The sequence below is a fragment of the Saccoglossus kowalevskii genome, chromosome 3, assembly GCF_978046115.1.
Source record: "Saccoglossus kowalevskii chromosome 3, keSacKowa6.1, whole genome shotgun sequence".
Taxonomy (NCBI): Eukaryota; Metazoa; Hemichordata; class Enteropneusta; family Harrimaniidae; genus Saccoglossus; species Saccoglossus kowalevskii.
In genome coordinates, this window is record NC_140643.1 from 38982831 (window position 1) to 38996495 (window position 13665).

Consider the following 13665-nt stretch of genomic DNA (forward strand, 5'->3'; position numbering starts at 1 on the left):
TGCTCCAATGCTTCTTTATTCTTTTGTCTTTGTCTACAGTACGAGTGTAACTGTAATGCTGATATTGTTACTGCTACACCAGTCAAGGCACCAACGCCAAACATCGTAAAACTTGTTTTTGTTGCTGTATTTATTTTCAATACAACAATATGTATATACTTTCTGAAAACAAGATTTTTTTAAATATTTATATAATAATATATGGATAGCTTTTCATAATTGAATATTGATTAATTAAAAGATGGGCACAGAAAATCTCCGCATTTCCAAATGAATAAATAAACAATCAAGTAAATAAATAGCAAGAAATTGCTGTACATTTTCCGGTTGTGTCCTGTCCCTTGCTGGCGGAAATTACGCAACTTTTATTTTGGATAGAACAGGATATTTTATTTGGAACGTAAACAAAAACAATGCTTGACTGAAGTCCAATATAAGAAACATAAAATAACACAACTAATCTAAAATAATTTTAGAAATTGAAATACAAAATTAGCTAAAATACTAAAAACATATTTGCCGACACTTGAGAGAATCTTGATAAATTTAGTTGGCAATTTATATAAGTTTAAGGGCAATAATGAGCAAAAATTTTACTAAAATACACCGTAACTCAATATTCTTGTTACCATGTACAATTTACTATGTTAGCCACTCGTAAAAAACAATACATGTAATTATCATAAATTAATACAATACATGTAGTTCCCCCTTATAGGTTTCTCCCCAAACTCATGGAGGTATAAACAGTGCAAAACCCATACACACCACCTGGAAAACTACGGAAGACTTGTTTCAAAATGGCGCCATGTATCCTCTTTCCACACACTATTTTAAATACATTATATCGAATTACAACGCGGCAAATTTATCCTGTACTTTTATTTGTGTACTATAATTCCACTGTATTTAATTAAAACATCACTCAAGAATATGTATGATGAACAGCTTTAGAACGATCACCAGAAGTAAATAAAATTATCTAGAACGAGCCAGAGAAAGTTTTGCTGCTACCCATAATACCTTGCAATAATTAATTTCAAGATGGCCGGTGTTCTGAAAAAGGTAACTACTAATAACAAGTAAATTACAGACGTCTTGGCGAGTGTGTTGCAAATATTTCCGCGAAACACGCAGTGCGAATCTTTGCATTTTGATTCGAGCCACCGTTCAGTGCGTGGAGAATGTCGTTTACACCAGTTATACCATCACATTCGTTTCGACAATTGTGTTTAGTGAGTATGTGACCCGGTATTGTGACCCAATGTTGAACCCAATGAATTTAAACATGTTTAAACTAATATTTAATTAGTTGTCAATTAGTTAATGGACTAGCAGACTAATAGTCTTCACTTAAGCAGAGCATAGATCTGTTATTGTAGTACCATTAGCTCAATGCTTAGAGGCAGTCAAAAGGAATTTTTTGCACAATTTGTAATTTCCTGTGACCTGTAATTTGTAGCATGGGGGGGTCATCTTAGGAACACAATGTGTGTTTGTAAACAATTTGTTGTCTTGGATTTAAACTTAGCGCCAATTTCAGATAACGGGGCATGGCGTCTTGTTAAAACCTGTCTTGGAGAACACTGATTTGAGGATTTCACCAGTGTGCAGTATTCGTTTCTCTTCAGTGTGAAGAAATAGTGTTCCTTCATGCAAAAGAACAGACACGCTTAATAAACTGAGAAGGCACACATACAAATAATGATTCTGATAGTTTCTGCTGGTGAAACAGTTCAAAATGCGTATATGTGATAAATAAAGTATCCAATTTTGTGATATCAGATTTAATAAACAAGTGCAGTAATTTTCACATGTTCCAAGCCACAATTTATGCCACAAAAGCAATTGTATTAAATATTCACACCCTAAGGCTTTGGCAAACATGTCAATATCAGAGTCATTACTAACAGAGGAATTTTGTCTCCAAATTACAGAACACTCCCTTATGGCACTGGTTAAATTGATTAATCCTATGTACTCAATAATTTCCCTATCCCGGCATTAAAAATGTATACTTTTGGCAACATGTCAAACATCACACATTGTGTATTCTTAAACTTGTTTTAAAATTTATCTTATGACTATTAAAAGATTTTTTTTCCAACTAGACTACAGGTCTTGTGGGTCTTGCAGTTGAAGCACGCCCCCATGAGGTAAGTTATATTCAGTGCAAAGTTTTCAATTCAATAGTGTCACTAGTAGTATCACTACCGGTAGTTTTGTGTTTGTTTGTGTCAACCTACGTTTTTATTATAATTCCTTGCAACAGTTTTTAAGTTTATTTGTCTGTTCCGAGCCATTTCTCAGAAGTGCTTCATCCAATCTCATTCAAACTTAACACAAACACCTACCTGTAGTGTGATGAGTCGCATGATATGCATGTCGATTTTCATTACCATTTGATTTCTGATTTGATCAAATAAAACTCGCAGGTTGGTTCTTATATTTGTTAAATGATGATACTAATACATGTCCGGAAGCATTTCTTGTAACCTGTCGACTTCATTCAAACTGTGTAATATGATCATGCATACATGTATTTGGTTTGCACACACATACTGTGTATTAGTAGGTTATACTGTACCTTGTAATATTTTGCGATTTGTCAGAACCACCATTTGTCTCAAATTCTAAAATCACAGTCTGTATACATGACCTGAACTATTTCTCGAAGATGAATACGTGTATACAATTAATATAATAATTAAATAGCTCTACATACTATCATATTATCTGTTTTAGAAACTAAGAATTCTATACACTAAATGTTTAGCAGCATTGCAACAATTGCCACAGACCAGTGTATACAGGCAAAACACAGAACAGATTGTCAATGACAGGTTTAGTCTTGTTAAGTCGGTAAGTATCTGGTCTTACTCTTCATAAAATATTTGTGCTACAATTTGATGAAAAGTTAATTCCGGTATATCTGTGTGTCCCATTCATTATCAGAAGCTGCTTTGCACACTATACTGTAATGTAATGTACTACCAGATGTTTTACTGAAAATAAATTTATGCAATCTTCTACTAAATTATGTGTACTTGTATCATTCCTAGACAAATGATATCGAACAGCTGGAGAAAAAAATTGGTACTGGCCAGATAGAAGAAGTAATTCTGGAAGTGAGTTGATACTGCTCTTGTTTTATTTATTTATTATTACAAAAGCATGGTGTTTTGAATTGAATCATTTCAGATCTCTAGATCAACCCAGAGATTCTATACAGGATTCATGAATCAATATAGCCATATCGATATGAGGCCTGTGTCTAAATGTTACTGATTGCTTAGATTGTATCTGACGCATTTTATTTCTCTGCACAGGCCCATGCTGAACTCAGTTTAGCTCGTAAGATGGCCGACTGGAGATCATGGGAACCACTGGTTGGTGAAGCTCCACCTGGTCAGTGGGAATGGCCATGAACATCATCTTTAGTTCACAGAATAATAATCTGAAATATTAGATATATTTAAAATGTATTTGAATTCTAAAATGTACTTGCAGTGAATGGTTGATCAACTGAATGTAATAATGGCACATGTAGTACTGTAGAGTTGCTGGAAAATATGCTCCCATAATTGTTAATGGTTGAATCTTCTTACCATACATTGTAGGCAAAATTTAAAAGTTTCTACTGCTTTTATTAGGTTGATGGTGTTAATAGTATTATGTGATGGTGTTCCCTATATGAATTTTAAGTACATATTAAGCATGATGTGTCAACCATTGACGTTTTCTTTGCTTGGGAGTGAAAAAGAATAGCTGCAAATAAAACATTGTGTCAGTTTGTTTGAAATTGGGTTTCCCTAGTCTTTGTGTTCTGTGATGTTTGCAAAAAGCCATAAATAACATAAACCAGCAGACTCCACGACTCCGGGTGTATAAAAGGAAAGATGGCCACCAGTTTTCAGTATGCAAATGACACTCAAGCATGAAATATCGCCTTGCGGTGCTCCACAAAGTTACTCCTTTTGACAATTTTAACTCCTGTGGTGCGTTATTTTCATGTCACACAACAAACATGAGTATATCCACGATACAATTTTGATGTTAATTTACAAGTTTGGAGCGATGTCAGTGTTTTTTCTGCATAAACGCGACGGGAAAGCATGATTCGTTTAGACTGCTCAAAATGACTGTCAGTCATGGCTTTATGCAAATGCCAGGTGTTAATCCTGAGTTGTTTGTTCAATCTCTAGGTATGTTTTTGACTCCTGTGTGCAAAGCACACATTGGGAGTCTTTGCATTTAGCCTGTCTGTATGTGTTTATGTGTGTTGGTCTGTTCCACTGATATCTCAAAAATTGCATGTTGGTTTTTGATGAGATTTGATTAGGTTTTGGTTAAAGTCAGTGTGTATTAATTACCTAATTTGCATAATTAATTTTTTGCTGTTCCATGACTGTTCCACTGAAAGAACCACTCATTGGGTTTTGATGAAACATGGTACATAGATGCTTGATAGTTTTTGGTAAAAATCTGTGCATATTAATTACCTAATTCACATGATTACCGATAGTCAATTTTCTACTGATATCTCAAGTGCTCATCATCAATAATTCAATGAAACTTGGTACACATATGTTATAGGACACTGCACGAACCTGATAGTTTTTAGGGTAATATCAGTACATATTAATTACCTAATTTGCATAATTAATTAATTTTCAGCTTTTGATATTTCAAGTAGTAATCATCACATTTCAATGAAACTTGGTACATCAATAATCTAAAGAACTGATCATACATTTGAATAAAAATGCTCTAGGAAAATAGACAGCTTGATTAATTTTGTGTTAAAATCTGTTCATATTCTCTAATTAGTGTAATAATTGTAACTTGGTACATAGATGGGCTGTTACATTGCGCAGACCTTATTAGTTTTACACTCAAATCTGTTCATGTTAATTACCCGATTTTCCTAATTAGTTTTCAGCTTTTCCATCAATATCTCAAGTACAAGTAATTTTGAATTATTTTTTAGGGTGTCTACAATACTCTAAGCACACGGAAGTTCTTTCTAGGCCACAACGTCATCAGCCCTAAAAGTTGTGACATGCGCTGGATGCATCTTTCGCCAGTCCATACATTTTGCTGTTCTAGCATCGTCCAGTACTTTTTGTCTAAACACCTAATAGAAGCGTTGTTGTCCCATGGACCCTGGCCGTTTCCCAACAAATCTTGCCTGTTTGTGGTTCTGCAAGTTTGAGTAAGACAAAAACCCACACACAATAGCGTAATTCATGCGAGTTTACAGAATTAACACCTTCGGTTGAAATGATAACAGCTGTGTACCAAGTAAATAACTGGGCGGACCATTCAAATTACATTTTCCATGATGCAATCCCTGGGTTTGCGAAGCCGTGCTTTAAGCAGTTCTAGTATCTTGATAGCATGGACAGTTGGTGTGTACATCCACAATATATTGCCTCGGGATGTGATGTGATATGTGTATTAATTTGTGTACGATGTCGTGTTTTATTGGATATTGGGTGGCCGTTCAATTTGAACCACCAATTTGTATTTAGCCTATGTGTGAGCAGCTGTGGAACATCGATCAAAGTACTGGTGCAAACAGCACAAACTCTTTATAATTCTGAACAACTATGTGACATTGTAGGGGTAGGCTTGTTGCACTGTTCAGGAGATTTTCAAGAACTAGCTCAAAGAGCTTTCGGCCATTGTTTTCACCGATGATGGTTGCAAGGCAGTGAAAATGTCTACCCAAGAATATGAAATTATTAAAAGATGACCACCTGTCACTCGTGTGAGATTGAGTAGTGGGAAAAAAAACTTCCCACACACATATCATACATATGCACATGCATTTATTCCATGATCCAATTCAAGATGACTGAATGGCGGCCATTTTAGTACAATTCCAAAACATGATTTTCGGTCGTGCATGCATATATTTCATTCAAACCTAGTATGTCTATTGAACGTAATGGGTTCTTGATGCACGTCTTCTTTTTTTTCCCCACATCAGCCATATTGTTTTAACAAATACACTTCCAGAGTAGTGTCTCTGACATGCTTTCACTGATAACATCCAAACATTACATTTATTCATTCATTTGTTTCATTATCCAATTCAAGATGAGGGACTCCATTTTAGTTTGCTAGTTGGTTTCTGCCATTCCTGAACTGGATCTTGGCTCCACATGTCTGTCACATGAGTGTAAATAATATATGGCACTATTGTTGAATCACTAAAAATTGGACGGGCTCTTGTTATTGATCATGACGTATGAAGATTTGTATGAAGATACAATATAAACATGGATGTGTATATCCTGCCTAATCGTTGGACTCAATACAGTAGCGATTTGGACAGCAGCCAACATAGCAACATGGTTTTTCTCATCAACCCTCAAGGAATTCAAATCACAATCGATGCAAACCTTACAGCAAGAAAAAGTGCCATACTCACAGCTACCGGTACAGGAATAAGACACTTGCGAAGATCATCTAAACAGAGATAGCGATGACATGATACATATGTGCGTAGATACCCTTGGAGGTTTATGGGGCTGGTGTGATAGAGTTCCAACCAGGTAATCAGCCTCAGATTTAGAAGCAGAAGCCATTTTTGTATGTTGCGATTCTTTTCCAATGACAAGACACTTCACAAGAAGTAAGCTCTTTTTATAATACTTTAGTTCACAGTATTTGTCTCCAAATGAAATTCAAAACTGGAGACACTGCTACAGCAAACAGTATGACTTGGCTTCAAAGTGCATTACAGAAAGTGCAAGATAGAAGACTAGAGTCCAAATTTCTGTTCTGTCCAGCGAGGAAAAATATACATTAAACTATATTCAAATAGGGTAATTGACAGTGAATAATAAACAAAACTGAATAAAGCAGTTTTCATATAATGATTGTCCCAGGCCTGTCTGCATCTGTGCCAACTTTTGCTGTAAATAATTCCTTCTTTAAAATAATCTACTGATTGCTTTGATACTATGGTACATGTAAGTACTATGTAAGTTGCATAATAATAATCCATCTCGGGTACTAATTGTCACATTTCACTGAAACTTGGAACATGCTCTTGGACAATGTGAAAATCTGATTGTTGGGTTAGACGGCACATTAATGATCTTCTTTCCTTGTTATGTATTTTGAGTTATTTATTCTAATAACTTTCACTATATACTACTGATTTATTTTTTTATTAATACATTTGTATAATAAAAATTATTATACATTGTGCCGTAATTTTGTGGTATTGCACTGGGTATTTTCATCCTTCCATATTAGGAAACTCAAAATCCAATTATGGAACTATTTTGTGAGTAAGCGTTCTCCCCCACACAAAGAAGTTTGCTAAATCTGTTCTAAACATTTTGGATTTTGGCATTCTCATAATGTATTCCTGGGAGGAAAAGATGTATATAAGGTTATTACAAGGATACTGCAAAGTATGTACTTGGACAGTACGTGGTCGCATCAACCTCCACTGCGCGTCTGTCGATACTACCACTGTACGCTGTCTTCGTGCAAAAGGCAAATGACAAGATTAGTATAGGGTTGAAAAGATGCATATTGATTACCTAATTTGCATAAATTAGGCAATTTAAATAAAATGGTGCTCTGGAATAAACCAGACTGCAAATAAACCATTGTTGTACTATCAAATTTATTTCTTTTTTTTTTAATGACGGTTGTCTGTGAGTGTTATAAACTTCAAAAATCTCAATGTGTGTTCATGCAAAATACCGACAATCTTTGCTGCCAGTGCCAGCACAGCATAAACAACATAATTGCTTTGCCCAAATCCCAACATGCAATTTGATTATTCTGTTTTTTACCATAATTTCCTTAGTTGAAATGTATTAGTCTGAGTCTGTCCAATTTATAGGCAGTGACACCACCTGGGTTTCCACATAAGCCAATCAGAATGTGATCTTGCTAGCAGCTGTGTCACGTAGGCAACTCAGAGATCATAAACATCCTTTGTTATTCAAATAACAGCACACCTGGTAGATTCCAATTCTTCTCCTTCCAAAGTTGTAAACACCCTTTGTTATGTAAATTACAAGCACACCTGGTAGAACCCACTGTCCTTCCAGAGTTGAAACAAGTATGACCTGTCAATCACCTTTATGACAGTTATCACAATACACACCGTTTCTTCCCATGATTCCATGCACACTTCCATTTGCAGGGTTTGAGGTAATATGACAAAACATGAAATAAAGGATGCTGACATTCAATCAAACCAATGCACACTTCCCTAACCTAAACCAAATGAATAATTAAACAAATTAAGCAATTATTATGCATAGATTTAGGTCTGTATATTGTTTCAGGGCAAGTTTCATTATAATTATAAAAAATTAGTGGGAAGCTGAAAAGTAAATTATTATGCAAATTAGGTAATTATTATAGATGTATATAAACCTAAAACTAATTTGATCATCACATTGTGTTAGAGTACATATGTACCAAGATTCATAGAATTAAGATAAGTTCTGCAAATTAGGTAATTAATATGATCTGATTTTAATTCAAAACTGAGTGGGTCTGTGCATTATTCTGGAGCATCAATTTACCAAGTTTCATTGAAATGGAATAATTAGTACATGTGATATCAGTGTAAAAGCTGAAAATTGGCTAATTATGCAAATTAGGTAATTAATATGCACTGATTCTAACCCAAAACTAATCAGGTCTGTGCATTGTCCTAGTACATCTATGTACCAAGATTCATTGAAATGGGATAATTAGTACTTGCGATATCAGTGTAAAGGCCAAAAATTAACTAATTATGCAAATTAGTTGATTAATATGCACACATTTTTACTTAAAATTCTTTGAATTGTTCTAGAGCATCTATGTACCAAGTTTCATTGTAATAGTAATAGTACTTGAAATATCAAAAGCTGAAAGTTGATTAATTATGCAAATTAGGTAATTAATATTTCACATATCGGTCTGTTCATCGTCCTATGTATCTATGTAAGTTTCATTGAAATGTGATGATTAGTACCTGAGATATCAGTGGAAAAGCTGAAATTAGGTTAATTATATGCGTGGATTTTTACCCAAAACTAATCGCATCTGTGAATTAGTCCAGAGCATCTATGTACAAAGTTTCATCAAAATCTAATGAATAGCTCTTTAAATATCAGTGGAACAGTCAAGGAACAGCTAAAAAATTAGCTAATTATCATGCAAATCAGGTAATTAATATGCATGGATTTCAACCAAAACCTAATCAAATCTGCGCATTAGCCCAGAGCATCTACACACCAAGTTTTATTAAAAACCAACATATGGTTCTTGAGATATCCGTGGAACGGACAGACAGACACACACACAGACATACAGATAGGGTAACTGCAAAGACTCCCATTGTGTGCTTCGCACACGGGAGTCAAAAATCAATATTGAAGTTGGGAATAATTTATTACCGGCAGTGTGGCTGTGAATTATCACTCTTAGATCTCAAAAAGCAGACCTTTGTCAGTCAAGGCTAATCTTAAATTTGAATTAATTTCAAATGTTCCCTATTTTTACTTTATCCCCGGGAGCGGACATCCGGGTATTTTCACCACCTGGCAACCATCAAGGTGAAAACAAATTTGTTAGTGACCTGTTCTGATATATTTCTCAGTGTTCGATATTGCATCATCTGATTTTGCATAGTTTCAAAACCGACCTGGTATGCAGAATAAATGGACTTTGGCTGGTGAAGATGTTGATTTTGAAATTTAAAGATTTAGTAAGTATTTTTTATGAAACATGTCTAGGTACAATAGACTAAATAGACATAATTCAACATTTCCTAAAAGTCTTGAAAATGAAAAAATTTTTGTCGGTTTAAATTTGTGAACTATGACAAAAGTTCACATTGCATCACACTCAGAATTAATAAGTTAGTGTTCACCTTTTGTTTACTTATAAGTTTATAAGTGACAAAGTTCAGAGCTTGCTTTGAATATTAGCTACATATACAGCTGCTGCAGACCTATTCTGATATATTTTTCACTGATATTGAAGTTTTAAAGATTTAGTAAGTATTTTCAATGAAACAAATCAAGGCATTATTTAAACACTGGAGAACAGGAGTAATTCTCTGTTTTTCATCAATAGACTCTTAAAAACTTTACAATTATGTAATAACTATAGATACTGTACCAATTCATTCTTGACGTGTATCGTACACATGTTAAGAATAAAATTATGTGTGCAGTTTTTGACGTTGCCTCAATACAATATTTTTTAGATTTTCGTTTACTTGGTAGTCACTCCACCTCGCACATTTTATTTAATATTCATAATTTATTTGTCATTATTTGTCTTCACTTGTGGTTTGAATTCAAGAGAGCATTTAACACAACTGACCTAGGAAGTATCCAAGTATGTAACAGTCGGGCGGACACATGAGTAAAATATTATCCAATATATTCAAAAGGCTGTAATCCACTCATGATTCTGCTATGCATCTCAGACTATTCCTGGTAAATACTGTAAAATGACTAATTTTCACTGGGTTTAAATTTCGCTGATTTACCATTTCAGGCATATTCAGTGGGTTTTAAATTCATTTTTATCATTTAGATAACGTGTTCTATGCTAAATTTTACATATTCACTGGGTTTTAATTTAGCACAAAATTAAAACCCAGTGAATAATTAATCCCTTTACAGTAATGCTTCACATTGAATATTTATTTTGTCATATAGTCCATCTTCAATTATCAAACAGAAAGTCCTCTGGTGTCTTGATGACACCCACAGATGCTGAAAACTCCAAATTAATCTATGAAACTGCTCTGTGATGCTTAGTGATTGACAGGGCGGATATTAAGAGATCCAGTAGCTGTGTAATTTTTATCATTACACGTATTACTAAACATTAGTATTTCTGGTAGTAATATGTGAACTTTTTCTGTGATTTTTATATTGAATATTGCTGTGTTCTCATTCTGGGTATGTCTGCCTGGAAAAAAGTATCTGATTTTGAGGTTATTATATGACAAACCTTATGATGTCAACTATTTTTTAGAGGTTATTACGTGACAAACTCTGTGATATCAAGTCTGTCTGTGCATCCGTCTGTCCGTGCGTCCATCCGTCCATAGTCATATTTCAGAATCCTTTGGACCAATTCTGTTCATTCTTTGCATGTGCCTAGTACTTTATGTGGGACATGTGCACATGCAGTGGTTTAGCGATTCGATTCAAAATGGCCGATTGGCAGCCATCTTGTTTTTTGAAAATGTTGTATTTTGGACATGTTTTGTCAATTTTCATTCAAACTTGGTACATAAATTATACATGTTGGGATACATGTCCATGACAATTTCTTTCCCAATTGGATAAAAGATGGCCGACTGGCAGGCATCTTGTTTGTTTTTTTAAATGTGGTATCTTGGACATGCTTTGTCAGTTTTCATTCAAATTTGGCACATACTTTATACATGTTAGGATACATATCCATGACAATTTGTTTCAAAATCGGATCAAGGATGGCCGAATAACGGCTGTTTTTATTTTTGGCCATATTACTATATCTCTGTCACCCATGTATCATTTTCATTGATATTTAGCATGTCATAAATGGATACATGTACATGTCAATTCAATTTGCAATTTGATCAAATATGGCCGACTGGCGGACATGCTTTCACTATGTTTTTCTTTTCTATGTCTTAAACCGGAGGGGTCGTCACGCAACACATGTTCGAATTTGATGTAAATAAACAATCTGTTGTATACGCCACTTTGGACTCAAGTTTCAGGGATACGCTCGCGACAATCCCTTCACTTTAATATGACAAGCACAAAGAAAATTTTCAAAAATTTTACGGGGACTGTCTCATTTTTGACTCCCGTGTGCGAAGTCTTTGCAGTTAGTGTGTGTGTCTGTGTCTGTGTGTGTCTGTTCCACTGATATCTAAAGAACCACTCATTGGATTTTGATGAAACTTGGCACATAGATGCTCCAAACTAATGCGCAGATTTGATTAGTTTTGGGTAAAAATCTGTGCAATATTAATTACCTAATTTCCATAATGATTAATCAATTTTCGGCTTTTCCACTGATATCTCAAGTACTAATCATTACATTTCAATAAAACTTGGTACATAGATGTCATAGGACACTGCACAGACCTGATAGTTTTTAGGGTAATATCAGTAGATATTAATTACCTAATTTGCATAATTAATTAATTTTCAGCTTTTGATATTTCAAGTAATAATCATCACATTTCAATGACACTTGGTACATAGATGTCATAGGACACTGCACAGACCTGATAGTTTTTAGGGTAATATCAGTACATATTAATTACCTAATTTGCATAATTAATTAATTTTCAGCTTTTGATATTTCAAGTAGTATTCATCACATTTCAATGACACTTGGTACATAGATGTCATAGGACACTGCACAGACCTGATAGTTTTTAGGGTAATATCAGTAGATATTAATTACCTAATTTGCATACTAGTAATTAATTAATTTTCAGCTTTTGATATTACAAGTAGTAATCATCACATTTCAATGACACTTGGTACATAGATGTCATAGGACACTGCACAGACCTGATAGTTTTTAGGGTAATATCAGTACATATTAATTAACTTCTTTGCATAATTAATTAATTTTCAGCTTTTGATATTTCAAGTAGTAATCATCACATTTTAATGACACTTGGTACATAGTTACTTAAGGGCTATGCAGACCCCTGATTAGTTTTTTGGTAAATATTTGTGCATATTAATTACCTTATTAGCATAATTTTCAGCTTTTTGCCTGATATCTACTAATAAGTACTAATCATCATATTTCAATGAGACTTGCTACATAGATCTTCTAGGACTATGCAGAGACCTGATTAGTTTTAATTGGATATTAATTACCTAATTTGCATAATGTTCCACTGATATACAAAGAACCACAAATTGGATTTTAATGAAACTTTTAAAGAGAACTATGCAGAGACCCAATTAGTTTTTGGTAAATATTTATGCTTAGTAATCACCTAATTAACATAATTAATTAACACTGATATCTCAATTACTGATCATCACATTTGAATAAAATTTGGTACATAAATGCTCTAGGACAATAGACAGGCCTGATTAATTTTGGGTTAAAATTTGTTCATATTAATTCTCTAATTAGCATAATAATTCATAATTTTTCTGTTCTGTTCTGTTCATATTAGTTACCTGATTTACACAATTAGTTTTCAGTTTTTCCATCAATATCTCAAGTTCAAGTAATTTTGAATTAATTTTTAATGTGTCTTCAATACTCTCAGCACACGGGAGTTCTTTCTAAGCTTTCTTTGATCAATGACTTGTTACATGACAAATTTAGAGGTTATTACGTGATAAGTCCTGTGATATCACATACAACCTATTTACAGGTAATCTTAGTATACAGAATCTTAGTTACATCACGGTTACTAGAAGAACAGTTAGGAAACTCTATTGTTAGATATGCTAATTACCATTGACTTCACTTTGATGCGTGTCCAACCACTATGACGTCATCTCTTATATCGCTAGCGCCGCTCGTTTTCTATGCGAGTCCACTAAATTGAAGAAATGGAGCTCATTAAGCCGAAATATCGATGTATAAGCGTTACTGACTTACTGTTGTGTGATACTCGGGGTTTCGCTGTTCTTGAAA

The 13665-nt window shown here is 34.1% G+C and overlaps 1 protein-coding gene across 1 annotated transcript; it reads left to right on the top strand.

The window, feature by feature from the left end:
- The first annotated feature begins 1007 nt into the window (after positions 1-1007).
- Positions 1008-3802, top strand: LOC102803621 (NADH dehydrogenase [ubiquinone] 1 alpha subcomplex subunit 5-like). Its single transcript, XM_006820221.3, has 5 exons — positions 1008-1065; positions 2112-2156; positions 2746-2862; positions 3063-3128; positions 3330-3802. Exons 1-5 carry the CDS (start codon positions 1045-1047, stop codon positions 3426-3428), a joined length of 348 nt encoding a protein of 115 aa, XP_006820284.2. The 5' UTR covers positions 1008-1044; the 3' UTR covers positions 3429-3802.
- Positions 3803-13665: the final 9863 nt, after the last annotated feature.

Excerpts from the sequence above, each read along its gene's own strand:
- LOC102803621 (XM_006820221.3), top strand. The coding sequence starts at position 1,045 with ATGGCCGGTGTTCTGAAAAAG. Across the intron at positions 2,863-3,062 it reads GGTTTAGTCTTGTTAAGTCG|ACAAATGATATCGAACAGCT; the intron begins GTAAGTATCTGG and ends TATCATTCCTAG. Across the intron at positions 3,129-3,329 it reads TAGAAGAAGTAATTCTGGAA|GCCCATGCTGAACTCAGTTT; the intron begins GTGAGTTGATAC and ends TTCTCTGCACAG.